The sequence below is a fragment of the Pollicipes pollicipes genome, unplaced genomic scaffold (genome assembly GCF_011947565.3).
Source record: "Pollicipes pollicipes isolate AB1234 unplaced genomic scaffold, Ppol_2.1 Scaffold_4881;HRSCAF=5763_pilon_pilon_pilon, whole genome shotgun sequence".
In the NCBI taxonomy this organism is placed as follows: Eukaryota; Metazoa; Arthropoda; class Thecostraca; order Pollicipedomorpha; family Pollicipedidae; genus Pollicipes; species Pollicipes pollicipes.
In genome coordinates, this window is record NW_023596576.1 from 7859756 (window position 1) to 7876543 (window position 16788).

At 51.4% G+C, this 16788-nt stretch overlaps 1 protein-coding gene and 1 long non-coding RNA gene across 4 annotated transcripts; one reads left to right on the plus strand and one right to left on the minus strand.

Moving 5' to 3' along the window:
- The first annotated feature begins 212 nt into the window (after positions 1 to 212).
- LOC119100750 (methyltransferase-like protein 7A) lies at positions 213 to 15228 on the plus strand. Of its 3 annotated transcripts, none has more exons than XM_037223866.1 (5): positions 213 to 289; positions 11821 to 12106; positions 12811 to 13086; positions 14067 to 14204; positions 14628 to 15228. In XM_037223866.1, the coding sequence occupies exons 2-5, from the start codon at positions 11837 to 11839 to the stop codon at positions 14763 to 14765; spliced, it is 822 nt and encodes a 273-aa protein (XP_037079761.1). In that variant the 5' UTR covers positions 213 to 289; positions 11821 to 11836; the 3' UTR covers positions 14766 to 15228. The 3 variants fall into 3 exon arrangements, with proteins under 3 accessions (XP_037079761.1, XP_037079763.1, XP_037079762.1); XM_037223868.1 differs by lacking the exon at positions 213 to 289 and adding an exon at positions 9883 to 9983; XM_037223867.1 differs by lacking the exon at positions 213 to 289 and having other exon boundaries at positions 11802 to 12106.
- On the minus strand, positions 11548 to 16565 carry LOC119100751 (uncharacterized). Its single transcript, XR_005094455.1, has 2 exons — positions 16516 to 16565; positions 11548 to 12073 (listed from the first exon to the last, which is right to left on the minus strand). It is a non-coding gene; the product is annotated as an uncharacterized LOC119100751 (long non-coding RNA).
- Positions 16566 to 16788: the final 223 nt, after the last annotated feature.

Genomic DNA, 16788 nt, shown 5'->3' on the forward strand with positions numbered 1-16788 from the left:
CGCTGCCGGCGTGGATAGGGACGCCGCTGCCTGTCAGGAATGTTACAAAACATTTCTGACCCGTAGGCGATAGAACGCACCACTCTGACACTTTTGCAGCTTCCTGGCATTCCCGGTGCAGGTTTTTTCCATGCAGCGTCGCCCCATTGCTGGCACACTGCACCTGTTCGAGTGCACTGTGCTGCTGCATTCGGCGCCCGGCAGTCATGGGCGCTCACTCCGCGGCCGCACGATAGCAGCCTCTTTTGCTGCGGTGGCTCCCCGGAGAAGGTCCATTACCCGGACTGTGGTAAGGTGGCAAGGAGGTTGTATTGTTTTGGCTATGATTTTTTTATCCATTTAGTGAATATATCTGTAGGTTTATAGGCATACCTGCGGGTAAACCCTCGCTCTGAATCGCCGTTTTTGTGACGTGGACCGATAGAGGCCCGGGGGTCCCAAATTAAGAAAGATAGAGCCTCTCGGGAAACACCATCGGATTGGTCTTCATAATGCCTCGCGATTGTGCTCTGTTGCAACGGAGAGCGATGTACTGCTCAACATTGGCTCTGCAATATTTGCAGTTTTTCCTTGATTGCTTCTTAGGGGACTGTCGGTCCTTCCGAGAAAACTAAAGATGGTCCTGGAGCTCTATGGTGCTTTGTTTTACTTTTGCAACATTTTGCAAACTTTTGCAACATTTTTCAAAACCCGCTTTTAGTAGCTCTTGTGCCTTGGGAGACCACTGAAGGTTGTTCTAGGGCGCTGACGTGCTTTGTTTGACCGTAAGCCGCATTTGCAGTATTTTGCAACCTTTTGCAACAGCCTCCGAAATTAATTTCCGAAGTCATTATACCCTGCTAGAACACTGAAGATGGTTCCAGGGTGCTACCTTCCTTTGTTTTTTCGCAGCCTTTTCATTCATTGCTAGGAGTGCTCTCATATATTCATGCAACCTTGCAGAAAAGTGCACTCAGTTACGCGCTGCATCCCGTGCTGCTTTCAGAACTATGTACAACTGAGAGGTTGGCAATTCTACCTCAGCCACATAGGTACTTGATTGCTCAGGGTGCAGACTGAGGTTGAGGAGAAGGAACACAATAAGATTGTGAGGGGTCCGTGGAGTGGCTCTTCCACTGCTACACCCACCTAGCACGACTTGGGTTACGATGCGCCCTACCGAAAAACTCGCCTGCCCCGCCCCCCCCCCCCCCTAGTTTGTCTTTGACTTTAAAATTAGTTGACTTCAATGAAATTATGAATTAATTTTAAGCCGTCCATTTCTACCCTATTGTTTCGGCAGCACGACACGGTCGACGGGTCACGAGGTCTACGTTCACCCGGGCAGCATACGTAACGCGAACGAAATCTGTATGGAACTGTTAGCCATACGCACATTCCCCGCTGAAATCGACGGCCCCAAACGCCTTAAGCCATTCATGTATCATAGATATCATATATATCATATATATCATATATCATGTATATCATATATCATATATATCACATATATAATATATCATATATCATGTATATCATATATCATATATATCACACATCATATATATCATATATCATATATATAATATATCATATATCATACATCATATATATCATATATATGAAAAGAGGCGGATCCAGGGCGATGTCGGGCGTGACACGGTCTAAGTTGCAGCTCCTGCCTCTGGTCCTTGCGAGTTGGGCCGCTGCATTCCTTTGCATGCCTTCTTTTCCATTCTTATGGTCATTCATGACGCAGTTATACTTCCACGCCTATTCATAACTCTCAACATTGACCCGACAATTTTGCCCCACTAGCGCCTCCAGATGCACACATGGTCTGGTGGAATACTTTTGCCTAATATGCTGTCAACATGCTGGGTTGTTTACGCCGAGCCGGCCGGCCGATACGTGGGGGTCGTCTCCTCAGCTCTGTCTGGCGGCCGAGTCAGCTGACTGCCGCGCGGACCGGCCGCCTCGGCGACAGTGGGAGATCAGAGAGGCGCGGAAGGGGTGTGCAGGGAGGTGCCGGTAACATGGGCGTAGGAACGGGGGGGGGGACAGGGGGCCATGCCCCCCCCCAGCAATGTTAACTGCCCCCCCCCCCACTTTTCAGATTAAGGTTGCATTTGGCTTACTTTTGCACTACATTTAACATGTATGCCGATTTACCTAGTTCACCAGCCATCCACCGCTAAGGCTCCCCTTAAGCCTCCATTAAGATGCGTCATCTTTTTCGTTTCCTCATGGGCCATTGCTTGATGTTACAACTGCAAGGCCGACGCCGCACGACCTGGAGACTGCAGCGCCGGGTGTCAAGGCTGTTATTGCTATGACTTGCGAGCGCGCGCGTTCAGCACCATATTACGTAGTTTTCTTATTAGTAATCAGCTCTGACAGGATCTTGAGCAGAATAATACGAACATGGGCTAGCCATGTTGATGCAAATTATGAACCCTATTTCATCTGCAACCTACAGTCAGGGAGAACTCAATATCTCTGAAGAACACATAAGAACATGGAACTGGAGTGTATGTGAAGACTATCGGACTGCCTGCGGTGATCAGGGATGTTGCTGCGTCAATGAGGGTCCTTGTGCTGATCCGGGGCTAACTGCGCGGATCGGAAGGCCTTTCGTGTCAGGGATGGGAACAATGTGATATGCTATATCCTTCTAATGACCTCCGGATTGACCATGAGATCCCGCCCCGTGCCACCAGAATGATAGCCAGAAAGCACTTCGCGATGGGACGGAATGGCCCTTCAGCCCTTGACCGGAAACGGTAATGTACCCCTGGTGTTCTACTCAAGGTGCCACTTGCCCGGCAGGGAATAAGAGGTCTCATTATTGTTGAGTAGAGTGGACTCTCGTTGTTGAATAGCGCGGGTCGAAATGAATTCAAGAAACGAGCAAGGTCATGCCATGTTTGCCTGAGAACGTTCAATTTTTCAGAATGTATTTTTGAAACAAATTATATCAAAAGGCTTGAATACGCCCGCCCGCAAACTCGAGAGCAAGAACAATGATGGTCTGAGTTGCAACTTCCGTAAAACCGATAAGTTTCGGTCACTGCAAGTGCCACCAGACGGCAGGCGCCGTGTTAATTTGTCTTCTGGACAGATAAATAGCTGCGGGAACACAAAAATAAATATATTTCCTTCACTCTTTCATTTCAACCCCCAGATTCCAGCCCCACTTCGCGGCTGCTTTAGCGGGCCAACCCGTTCTTTTCATCCATCTAAAACTTGCACGCGTGAAATATGCCTCAGACTGCCTTCCAAATACAAGATCTAATGTCATGAAGCGTCCAAAGATACGTTGTCAGAAGTGTCGTCATTTTCGTCCACCCGTTGGCCACAACTTAATATTAGCTGCTAGGCCGACGCTGCGCGGCCTACGGAGACTGCAGCGCCTGGGGGCGAGGCTTGTGTTTCCAAAATTTTCGAGTGCGCATGCTCAAAATTACGCCACATAACTTGTATAACTAGTTGATTTAAGTGTTTAAAGGTAATCATTTCAGGAGCGTCATCATTTTTGTCCGCTGGTGGGCCACGGCTAAATGTTAGCTACTGGGCTAACGCTCTGCGGACTACGGACACTGCAACACTTGGTGGCGAGCTTTTGTTGCTAACAGTTGCGAGCCAGCATGTTAAAAAACACGTTACATCAGTTGTATCGCTGATCGATTCTCACTGAATGGTGAACATTTTCAGACAAACATGGATTGGCCTTGTTAACACACATTGTTGACTGCTCGATCTACAATCAAATTTTCGTCTTCAAATTAGGATCAAGCATATCGATCTACAATCTACCTTCGCAATGTCCTCACTGTTTGTAGAACCCAGATAAAAAAATTGACAAAGCGTCCGAATCCTATCGGTTTATAGTCAGCTAACCATTGTGAATTAAGAGCGCCGGGGATTTCCTCCACGCAGTCGTTCAACGCCTGATTTCTGCACCTTATTGACCTCAAAACACATACAGAATTGAGCTCACGGTAGCTCCTGGTTTCTGTTTTGGTTACAAGATAGAAATAACAAAAAACAACGTATAAAAACGTGTCAATTATTAACAAGCAATCCATATCCGGAGATTTTTTTTTTTGGGGGGGGGGGTCACCATAAGATGGGTTTTTGTCAACCCTGTGTTCCCTCTGAAAAGTGTCTGGCTATGCCCTTGCCTACACACAAAAGCAGATCATGCTGGTCCATAAAGTATGCAACAAAGTCGTAGCCAACCACCCGATCAGCTTGCAGTCAAGCCACGCCGGGAGACATACCAGGCCAAGGCCACTGGCCAACCGACGGGGAACAGGAGCAGGGCCCAGATAAGAAACATATGACAGATGGGCCTTATTATGTGGCTTGATTCTTAAAAGAGAAACTCCATTTTTATGGCTTTGTCACGTTTTTCTAGCAGTTTCAAGCTCCCAAATTTGTTTCCGCCTAAAATGCTGCGACAAGTCTTATTTCTTGAAAATCAGCCGGCGAAATGAAGGCGCATGAAAAACCTGGCGCACTGTGAGCGATCGATCCACTTTCAAAATTCTCACCAGCCTATATCCCTGCCGTATTTTGGCGTCTACGCTGTGGAGGGGCAAATTCTTTCTTAATGACCCAAAATACCTACCCGCTCGTGGAATTTCGTCTCCTCAGGAAAGACAATGTTAAAATGGACGAGTAATCTAGGGAAGCTGGATAGCCCTATTTTCCAAATGACAGATGAGTCGAATAGGCAAGGTTGTGCACCAGTGACAAACAGCTCTAGATGCATAGCTAGCATAGCAGTCATGACATTTGAATAACAAGAGCGATAACAATCTCCATCCCTACCCCCTATCCCCCCCCCCCCCCCGGTCATTGGGCTCGCTTTTGCAGAAAAAGTTCCTGAAGTACACCCTAAGCTTGCCCCCCTCCCCACTTTTTGAAACGTTCCTGCGGCTATAGCCGGTAACGTCTTAAATACAGTCGGTCGCGCTCTTCTTTGTTCCGTTATCTCACAAACTATTTCGGCTGTTAACCATGGCAAGTTTTGACGTTAAACTTATCCCTGAATTTGATGGCACCGGCGATATCGTGGACTGGCTTGAGAAGGTGCAGACAGTGTGCAGTCTGCAGCAGCCAGAGGCGGATGTTACGATAATCATCCCGTTGCGTCTGAAAGGCGGCGCCTCGGCCGTTTACCGGCAGCTATCAACAGAGCACGTAAGAGACGCCGAGCAAGTCAAGAAAGCTCTAGACCATGCCTTCGCCGTGGACGATTTCGCAGCGTACGAGCTGTTAACGGCACGACGGCTGCGCGCTGGTGAATCCGTGGACGTCTATTTGGCGGAGCTGCAGCAGCTGGCGACGCTGTTTGGCGGGCTGTCAGAGGAGGGCGTGGGTTGCGCTTTTGTGGCCGGCCTGCCCGAATCGACCAAAGAGCTGCTACGTGCTGGCGCGAGGATGGAGTCCCTCTCTCTTACCGAGGTCGTGGACCGCGCCAGAGCCGTCCTTTGAGAGGAGGGCGACGGACCGGAGGAGGCAGCCGCGCGCCGTCCTCCGAGAGGAGGGCGACGGACCCGGAGGAGGCAGCCCCGCGACCGTCCTCCTGAGAGGAGGGCGACGGGACCGGAGGAGGCAGCCCGCGCGCCGTCTGTCCGAGAGGAGGGCGACGGACCGGATGAGGCAGGCAGGTCCGCGCCTGACACGACGAGGGCCACTCACACGGCAGCCGGGTTCGTACGGCAGACCGAACAGGCGTGTACTGTGCCACGCGTGTGGTCGCCCGGGCCACATCGCGGGGCAGTGCTCTGCACGTGCAGGCGGTAATGCAGGGGTTATCCAGTGCTACCGCTGTGATGGTCGGAGGACATATGGCAGCACAATGTCCGGGAAACGGGGATCGAGAGGAGGCTCGTGCGCCGGCCTCCTCTCGGGACTGAGATGTTGCGGCGCGCTGCCGGTCAGAGTGCTGGCGCTGGGGAAAGTTGAGTGCGAGGTACCCGTCAATACAGGCTGCACGCGCAGGATAGTGCACTCGTCTCTGTGTGCCAATTGACAAAGGAGAGATGTCAGCACGGTGACGGTTAGCGGTCAACGCTTTGACTGTATCGGCACGGCTGACGTCCGTGTTCAGCTCCCAGGACTGCGTGCAGCGGTGATCGTGGACGCCATCGTCGTAAAGAAAAGGCCGCTCGGCTTCTCGGCGATCCTTGGAATGGATGGAGTGGAGGCTTTGGGCGGAGTGAATGTGAGGTCGCCCGGAGACGCGCGCTTTGGTTGGAAGTCCGTGGCGCCTGCGTGGCAGCGGCGGCGGCCGGGAGCGGTGAGGGGTCGGCGGCGGCGGCCGCGAGTGGTGAGGGGTCGGCGGCGGCAGCCGGGAGCAGTGAGGAGTCTGCGGCGGCGGCCGCGAGCGGTGAGGGGTCGGCGGCGGCGGCCGGGAACGGTGAGGAGTCGGCGGCGGCGGCCGCGAGTGGTGAGGGGTCGGCGGCGGCAGCCGGGAGCAATGAGGAGTCGGCGGCGGCGGTCGCGAGCGGTGAGGGGTCGGCGGCGGCGGCCGGGAGCAGTGAGGGGTCGGCCGCGGCGGCAGAGGCCGGGAGTAGTGAGCGGGCGGCGGTGGTGGCGGCAGCTGATAGCGTTGGGGGACCAGCGGCAGTGGTGAATATGGAAGAGACGGACTTCCTGGCAACGTATGACAGAGAGAAGAGGAAATGGACTCTGGTGTGGAAATGGGCCGGTGGTGTCAAACCAGAGAGGCTGTTGAATCAGGCTACCGAGTACCGTATAACCCCTGCGGCACGGAGCGCGTACAAGGAAGAGCTGTTTGCATGGGTGGCCAATGGATGGTTGCACCCGTATGACGAGCGGGTGCACGGCCCTGTCCGAGGGACCATTCCTCTAATGGCTGTCGTCAACCCAAACAAGGATCAAGTAAGACCAGTGCTGGACTTCAGGGAACTCAATGACCACGTCACAGCTCACACCGCCGACGCAGACGTGTGTGCTGAGAAGCTGCGGAGTGGCGTAAGCTGGGGCGCGACGCTGCACTGATAGATCCCCGTAAGGCACACCTACAGATCCATGTTCACGAATCTCTCTGGTGCTACCAGACGGTCGTGTTCCGTGGCACCCGGTACTGCCTGACCCGTCTGGGATTCGGTTTCACCATAACGCCGACTCCAGAGTCGACCGCGCAGCATCCCCGTATGTGGAAGATATTTTCGTCAACGAAAACGTCGCCCCCGCGCAGCATGTGGATGCCCACCTCCGCCGGTATGGTCGCGACTGTAAGCCAGCCGTGCGGCTGTCCGACGGCGCCCGTTTGCTCGGACTGCGCGTCGAGGAGAAGCGAGGACGGCTCGTATGGCGGAGGGACAACGAAGTGACTGACGCGCAGCGACCACTGACTAAACGGAGCGTATTGGACTTTCTCATTCTCTAAGCTAGCCGACTTCGATCTCCCGGAGACTTTGGCGCCGTCGTTGGTTTGGAGTGAGCCTCCTCCACAGAAACAAGATGTAGCACGCTTAAAAAGTCAAACTCTTCACCAAACACCAAACTCGTGAGCGGCGCGAGGTGCACGGGTGAAGGTCACGTGGGGCGTTGTTTCGCGGCGGCGCCCACCGATAATCATTGCATGGCGTCGCGTTTGTTAATGTTAGTATAGACGGTCGAGGTCAATCTGGCGCCACTTGCAGCATAGTGTGCAAACAAGCAGCAACGGGCGCGTCGCGGTATCGGGCCGCGTGCCGTCGGCGGGCTTTGCGTGGTGGCGAGACGCGGACACAGGCGAGCGAGGGTTAAAAATCTGGAATAGCGCGGGATAAAGTAACAGACAGATGCCACAAAGACATCTCCAGGGGTTCGCTGAGTATCGAGACGCAACATCATTCGGTTTCTTCAAGAGGCTGTTTCCACAGGCTCACATTGAAGCGGCGCGAGGGACAGCTATACAACACCGTGTCTATTGCAGTAAGGAAAACAACGTTGAGGAGTACGGTGACTTTAATGTACCGTCAAATGAGCGAGCGAGGAAGTTTGAATCAGTCGATAAAAAACCACGAAGTATCCTCCGCGCGTTGTCATCGGGTCCGTCACCCTCTGTGTGGCCGCCTGATCGCCCATCTGTGGGTGGCTTCGACCCGCAACTTCGTTTGCAAAGCGCCTGACAAACTCAGTGACAATATCGTGGGATGAGGAAGTGAAAGACACGCGTAATCGGGACGGTGGAAGAGACGCTGCGCCGTGCGACAGAGGCTGACCCCGCGGGAGGACGGTGGGATTTGGACGGTACCGTGGCGGGAGTGTGGATGGACGCTGGCTCGTTGGCACTGGGAGCGGCCCTGGAGGTGAACGGGGAGATAGTGGAAGGCGTGGGCTGGCTCCGACGCGGCGGCTTTGTGCACATTAACATGGCCGAGATGGACGCTGTGCTGAAAAGCATAAATTTGGCGATCGTGTGTGGAGCCAAGACTGCGGAGATGATGATGGTCCGTGTACCACTGGGTCTCCGACGCGCTCTCGGTAAAAGCTCGGCTGAGGACGAAGGCGAAATGCTGATTCGCCGGCGCCTGCAGACCTTCAAGTCGAACATCGAGGAGTACGAGCTGGCAGTCAGCGTCAGGTTTGTGAGATCCTGTGAGAACAAGGCTGATATTCTCTCTCTCGAGCGTCGCAGAAGTGGCTGCCGGCTGCGTCCAACGATGTCATCTGCACCGCCGTCTGCAGTGATGAGGCGGCGGAGGAGCTGTCAGAAATCCGCAGAGTGCATGAACTCTCTCGACACCCAGGAGCTAAGCGCACCCTGTATTTCTGCAGGCGCGCCCAGCCGACGACAGTGACAAAGCGTCAAGTGAGAGGTGGTGCGGGACTGCCAGCGCTGTCAGTCTATCGATCCTTCACCAGTCCCCTGGGAGAGAGAGGGGCTGGGCGTGTTGGGAACGTGGGAGCGCCTTGCAACGGACGTGGCACAGGTCGATGGTGCCCACTACCTGACAATCACTGATTGCGATCCCTTCCGGTTCGCGGTGTGGAGGCGCTTACGGGGACAGGACAGTGCCTGTGTGATTGAGCAGTTAGAGCAGTTTTTCTGTGAACTGTGAACGTCTTTTTCTTTCTGGGGGGGGGAGGGCTTACGGTCCGGTTCCGTGCAGCTCATGCACCGTCTGGAAACGGGGTGGTGGAACGATGCTACCGAGTGGTGAAATCTGTTGTGGCTCGTTCACAGTGTAAGGTGCCTGAAGCCGTCTATATGCACACTGTGACACCGAAGGACGGGATGGGACATGAGACTGCGGCGCGAACACGGTACAGCGCTAGGAGCTGCGCGTGCGCGGAATTGACGGAGCGGTGGGTGAGCCGAGCGTAGTAGCATGTAAGTTTGGTGTTGGCGACAGTGTGTGGGTGCGGGACCCGAGCCGCCGATGTGATAAACAGAGCTCGCTCGGCACCGTCACCGAAGTGCTGTCCGCGCAGACCGTGGAGGTCAACAGGATGCCTCGGCACGTGCGCGATATGCGCGTCGCCAGGATGGAGCAAGATGACGCGAGTGAGGAAAGGTGGGCGACGGAACGCTCTGATGTAGACGAGCCGAGCGTGTTCCAAATAGCGGCTCCGCGTGTGGATCAGGGCGCAGAACGCGAGGTCAAGGAAACCGGGGCCAGAGGCAGAGCCAGGAACGGGAGGGAACATTGAGGGCCTGGCAGTTGACGGTCATGATGTGAACCGAGAGCCGCAGCCGCCGAGGAGGAGTTGTCGTGCTGTACGGCGGTGCGCCCGTTGCACCGCATGCCAATGAGACGCGCTATATGTATATACGATCCTGTGTATGATGTGTGATATCTTGTAATCTATGATCGGGGGGAGTGTGCTGTGTTTATGCTGAGCCGGCCGGCCGACACGTTTGGGTCGTCTCCTCAGCTCTGTCTGGCGGCCGAGTCAGCTGACTGCCGCGCGGACCGGCCGGTGCGGCGACACTGGGAGATAGGAGAGGCGCGGAAGGGGTGTGCAGGGAGGTGCCGGTGAGGTTTTAAATACAGTCAGCCGCGCTCTTCTTTTTTTCTTTATCCTACACCTTTTTAGGAACCTTGGACGCACGTTCATAATGTTAATTCCTCCTCATTTCGACACATATTGGTGAGGGGTGAAAGCGTCTAGCAAAACGCCCGTTCCGTTAAACCAGGATGGCTCTCATCCTTCATGTCGCCCAGATAGCGTTCTTGGCCCTAAACGGGCCTGTCCTTCAGGTAGGTATTTCCTGGCTGGGATATTGTGCGGTCTTCGCCGAGCACAACCTCTTTCTAAACGCCTCTACGAGAATCATGTGACGACTGCGCCGAGTCGCACCTTTCACAAAGTTTAGTGGGCACCGTCCTTGTTTTTATGAGAGCCATCCGGACTTGTTATGCCAACATCAGCTGGCAAAGAGCATGACAACAGCGCACAACTGATGCGTTTTTCCCCTGTGGTCAGGAGGGCTCTTTATCGTTAGTATCACCCAGGTAGCTTCCTGCCCCTAACGAGAGACTGTCCTCCCTAATGCCAACAACAAAGCGGGCACCCGTACGTGTTACCGCATTCGCCGTAGAAACCGTTGACCGTGCTGATTCTGTGATCGTGGTAATGCTCATCTTGATCCGTTCTTATAAAATAGTGGTCATTGACGAGGAGACACGCTTAATGGTTGCGAACATCTGTCCTGAGCTTATCTCCTATGGTGAAAATACTCAGCCCTTCAAAACGGCAATAACATGGAAATGTTAATCAGGATGTTCTCATTTTAATGCCAACAATTTGGAAGTTTGTATTCTTAATTTTAGTGTAGAAGTTGGCTCTTCTCCACATTAGAAGGGGAATACCGGGCATGTATACATATACATAAATATATATGTACATAAATAAACACACACACACATATATATATATATATATATATATATATATATATATGCATATATATATACACACACACACATATATATATATATATATATATATATATATATATATATATATATATACATATCCCATCGCAACTCACTGTCAGCATATATTATGACGCTAATTTTATAGCGTCGGTGACACTCACTGTCAGGCATTTAAGCACCGTCTGTTGTTTGTCTGTTTTCGGTATACAGTCGATTTAAATCGCTGTCCTCGTCCATCAACTGTCACGTCAAGAATGGGTATCATGCTTTGTACACTTAGTTATTTCATGAAATTTAAACTAGGCCGTTCTTCAAAGATGTTTTTGAGACGTTCTAGTTGGTCGATGTCCCTGACTTCCACGAAGATAGCGTCTGCATGGCGACAATAAATGTCCGGTCTTATGTGGCCATTTTGTAGTTGTTCGGCTTGTACACGTACCTTAAAGAAATTAGCGAATAAAGGTCCTAGAGGTGAGCCCATCGCAACACCATCAATTTGGCAATGGTGTGACCACAATAACACTCTCGCGACGCCTGACTATGCACTTACGTGATTGGGCACCTCTGGACCGCATGCGACACGAACACGACAGGACATTGACACAACAACTGACAGAAAACACTGACATTTTACGGAGGCGCAATGACAGAAGACGCCTTCAAATTTCGGAAAGTATATTCATTAACAGACTCTCTCCAGCCCGAAACAGACAAGCAAATCCTCGTACAGTCCTTGAACTATTAGGTGGTGGGCGGTGAGCATTGTTGATGTGATTGTTGCCACAGTCAATTAAACCAATTCGGAACGTTATATATACGTGATGCCAGCCAATGCGCGGAAGTATTGGTTTCTTCCTGTACTATGAACGGACGTCCAGGCCCGGCATTTTCATCAATTTCTGATATGTTCAAAGAGTTTGCTTTCTTTCAGATATCGTCTCGGCAAGATGTGGTGCTGGATACGTTGTCTTACAGACTCCATTGTCTTCATATTAGGGTGGTTTGTCTTGATCACCGTCATGATGAAAATAATCTTTGGGCCCACTCGTGTTCAGCAGCTCAGAGATAAGGTATTTGCCGCGGTTATGAACTTCATTATGAAGGATTCACTTCGGAGATCTTTTGAAAGCACCAAGAAAGAGCTCTTCTCCAGCCTTAAGGCAGTGAAGTCGGCGCATCTGGAGCTGCAAAAGAAGAATGCGTTGAACATCCTGGAGGTATGACTCCTAGTTAATCGCAGGAAATGTCCCACTTATGAAGATATTGAACCAAGCATCAGACATGATGCGATAGGCTCACTTATGAATATTGATTACTTTTGAATGGAAAACACTGCTTGCTGTAGACAACATAATTTTTCTTTCTAGTAAATATGCTCCTCAATACCTCATTGTTTTATTAAGCCATCGTACCCTGCACAACATTGATTAAGAGCCAATTGATGGCCATTGTATCGTGAAATCATGCTTACGAACGTCAGCTATGAACGACTGGACAATAACATTATTCTTGGTATCTCTTTTACCCGATTACCGCATGCCCAATGGAATAGTAGGATTTGAATGACGTTATGACGTCATGGATGCCTGGGTAACCTTGCAACAGCCTCCCTGAAATAGTATCCATATCTTCGCGGGCGTGTGGCAAAAACTCTTGAAGGGTTTTTATCTTAAGAAGGACAGGGCTGTGAACTGCACCAAATGATCTTTAAGATGAATTTTCCAGTTCAAACCACTGAGCAAATGTGGAACGCTCCCTTGAGAGACATTACGTACAGTACGGGTGCAGGAAAACCCTCTTAGAGTGCCCCACCAATCAACGGAGTCTTTACCTGAGCAGTCGTTATGGAGTCAGTTGACGACAACTGTGGGCAAACTATTGATGCCCTACCTACCCCCCCCCCCCCGCCCACTCTGCCCAGGTGGGCGTCGGCACGGGCACCAACCTCGAGTACTACCCGGCCGGCTCGCGGCTGCTCTGCGTCGATCCAAACGCGGCATTCGAGAAGTACTTCCGGCGCGAGTGCGAGCAGAAGGCGGCGCATCTGGACCCGGACATTCAGTTTGTGACGGAACGCGGCGAATCGATGCCATCAGTGGCCGACAGCTCGGTGGACGTGGTCGTCATCACGCTCGTGCTCTGCAGCGTCTCACACCTGGACCAGATGCTTCGCGAGATCCTCCGCGTTCTCGTGCCGGTTAGTTATGGAGGCCGGATGTTACGCGCTGGGGTTGTTGGGCGGTCACACTTGTGGTGGGGGTGAAGAGGATGATACGGGGGGGGGGGGGGGAGGGCGTGGTGAAGTTCAATTCAAGCTTTTTGAGTCAAGTTTTGACCGTTACTCAATGATTCAGATATGATCAAAGTAATGATTTTGTGCTCTTAGGATTTATTCACTGTCGATTTATATTTCAGTTCAATGAATCCGCTCTGATTCAAATTGTTATCATGCAGTGTGTGGGGCGGTTTATCATTGGTTCATCTCACGTGCAGTGATGTTATGCTGGTTGATTTTATTGGTAATAATTGTTCATCCATAGTCTGTGTAAAACACCTTGGCTAGACATTATGTGCTTTCAGGACAATAAAACGGTGCCAACTGATTGGCTAGATTATTGATGATAATGAAGTTTTCTACTGTTTAAAAGTTTTCAATTCACTGTTTGAATCCGGCAAGCATGCATTGTCTGTGTTAGGTTCACTGACTCACGTGAGTCAGTGAGCTTTCAACTTACGACGAAGGAATACATTGTTTCGTTTTTTAATGAATGCATAGCTCACTTAGTCTACAGTCAGGGGCGGCGCCACGGACTTTGAAATTTTGCTTCTTACGCCAGGAACCTCTTGACTGCAAAGCCTCTGGCCCCTCCCCTTCTCCCATCCTCCCTCTCCTTTCCTCTCCATCCTTCCCCCATTTTCATCGACGGCAATTACCGTCGTCAATGCTGAATAGGTGTGAACGGAAATCCAATCTCAGCTACGAACTCAGCACAAAGGGTCGCAGTCAACTCAGAGTCACCATAGGCGCAGGCGCCTAGCACAAGTATGCAGCGCGCGCTAGTGGGCAAAGTACTGCACACTAGCACCTTTCAGCTGCGGCTGGTGGTTTCCACATCCGGCCCCATGCTGTCAGCGGTCGGTGACTCCCATGACCCACAGTTGTGCCGCTCGTCGCAGGGTGGCAAGTTCTATTTCTTCGAGCACATCGGAGACGAGCCGGGCACGTGGCGGCGTCGCATTCAAAACGCGCTCTCGGACAGCGGGCTGTGGCCGCTGCTGTTCGACGGCTGTGTGCTCAACCGTGACGTCGAGCCGGTAAGCTGGTGCTGCAGCGGTGCGGGGCACGGGGGGGGGGGGGGGCACCCAAGGGATTGGGGTCCGTGGCCGAACACGGGGAGCTGGTGGTCTGTGGTGGTGCGTTCCCGACCTAGACCAGCAGGTGAGTAATACTGATGGATGGGATGAAGACGACAGAACTGTAAGATTAGGAGAGCACGTGATAATGATCTGGAACAGTGTGTTTTGAGGTTTCCATCTATAGCGACATCAAGCAAGTGGGGACGCGAATTACGAAAGTGTCACCGTACCCTCAGGCATGCTACACCAGGCCCAGACCGCGTACGTGTACCGTGACTGTTTGGGAGGAAGCCGGCTAGCGTCGCTCAGGGACGCAGGTCACAGTCCTGACGCTGTCCCCCGGGCGTTAGGTGGATTCACAGCGTAGTGTCCCGCCGACAGGTGCTGACGGCGGTTGGCTTCAGCGCCATCGAACACCATACTGTGCTCGTCGCCGAGAACAAGGCGCGGCCGCGCTCGTCACCCAGCGTGGTTGTCAGCCCCGTCAATCCGATCCTGTACGGGGTGGCCACCAAGTGACGCGTACACTGCCGACCGGGGATTGGCTGACGCGCAGAGAGTCCCGAGGGCTGGTGCGGGCTCGGCCCGCTCGGGCGGTAGGTGCCAATCGGTGGCGCGCCGTGGTTGGGCAATGGGAGCGGCTGAACTGGATTCTACTTTATGAACAGTGTTGATGCAGATTCTCATCGTGGTGGATGAGTCCTGTATGATTTAATGCACTGGTCGTGGCGTTGGAAGGAAGCGCCATATTTGTCTTCTAAGTTTGGTGTGTGACCACGAAGTGAACCGATAAACTGCATCCAGCCTCGGAACTCCTTCCATCCTTGAGTATGAACGATATGTTAACATCATTGCAAAGCAAATGTGAAACCTTCTTATGTGATCTTGAACTGATATTCTAGATTATGTGGGTACGTTCACCGAGGTGCAACATGGCTTTGCTTGTATGATGAAAATAAAGTTGAACAAGGGGGAAGCATAAGTGGTCTGCAACTTCTTCAGGACTGAACACCAAACACAGACAGACAAGCATTGTGACAAAAAAGGTATCGCCTTGAGCGTAGAAAGTTACTAAATGATCGTATGCGTTTTATGGACAACACTCGGTTCCGGCCATGGCTGCTCGGTCTATAGATGAGGCGTCTTGTTGGTTACATTGATGGCCTCATGTGACTTTTTCAGAACCGAGGTTTGCTATAAAAACATTGTTATGTAGTGCAAAAAACGTGGTTCATCTTGTAAGATCCCGAATAAATGCCGCCAGTAAACATGTTGCGAGCGAAAGTCGATGATTTGCTGTATTTACTGTTTGTAGTTGCTATTTGTAGGGGAGAGGCGGGAGAATTGGGACATTTTTGCAACTTCAACTTTGTTGAGTCATTGCAGCAAAAGTATAAAAGCTAGGTAGCATTGCACCATACTAATAAATAAATTGGATATTTATTTACATCATACCAATACGTAAGTCTCACTTTGTGGTAGGATACAACTCGCGTGAAGCAAAAACAAAGACCTTCATTTACAGGAGAATCGAGACGCACGCAGGAGAATCGGGGAAGACTTGAATATCAATTGGGACATACTAAGGAGCATTGGGACAAAATTTCTACTTGGCTACATGTTCCATAATTGAATTGCAAATGGTAAAATAAATGCACTGCATTGCCATTTACTTGCGTTCATGACCTTGTCAATGGTCGTGGCAACGTTTCCTTCCGCTGAAAATGGTAGCACATCAGATTCATTTATTTCGTGTTGAAAATGAGACACAACATTTTAGAACGTGAATTCAGGATATATTTTCCACCTCCAAATAACCATTCTGTTTTTGGCAGAAGAACCCCAACAACGGGAAGGTATTTCCAACGTAAGATCGGGCTAGTAGTAATGCCGGCAGTCTACACAACACCCAGACGACACCGCCACACAACCTGCAGTCGTAATAATCACTTTCAATCATCACAGCCAATGCGCTACTTACGGCACAGCGGATCATATGACTATCAACCTAGGCAGTCTAGGCACATGCTAGGCAACGGCAACGGTCGAAAACTTCCTTCCTGGCGTCCCGATTCTCCTGCAGCGCACGCTAGCTACTAGACGAGTTCTCCGCCGTTTGTCAATTGGCTTACATCATTTTAAATGCAAGCAAGAAAATTAACATTATGTGAGCTTAGAATGTGAAATAGTTAAAAGAATAGATGGCTTGACATGAACAGCACACACATCTTGAAATAACACTCGAAAAGTATAGTTTTTTGGCACTCACCGCGTACAGCGTTCCTGCGCACCGGAAAAGGTAAGCTGATAGTTTCCAGCCCTGCCTGATACAAAAAAGAAAAACATGAAAGTACAAGTGGTGATCCGGAGCTGCCATCTCTGAGATCTTTGCGTGTCCCTATTCTCCTTCGTCCCAATTCTCCCGCCTCTCCCCTACGATTTAGTAAATGTTGCTGCGGTATGCCAAATATTTCGGTAGAGCCGAAGTTAATACCTGTATAAATGCATGATTGCTTCCATTATCATGGTTACCAGCAAGGGG

Coding starts and splice junctions, on each gene's coding strand:
- LOC119100750 (XM_037223866.1), top strand. CDS start 11,837: ATGTGGTGCTGGATACGTTGTCTTACAGACTCCATTGTCTTCATATTA. Junction 12,107..12,810: donor ATGCGTTGAACATCCTGGAG/GTATGACTCCTA, acceptor CACTCTGCCCAG/GTGGGCGTCGGCACGGGCAC. Junction 14,205..14,627: donor TCAACCGTGACGTCGAGCCG/GTAAGCTGGTGC, acceptor TCCCGCCGACAG/GTGCTGACGGCGGTTGGCTT.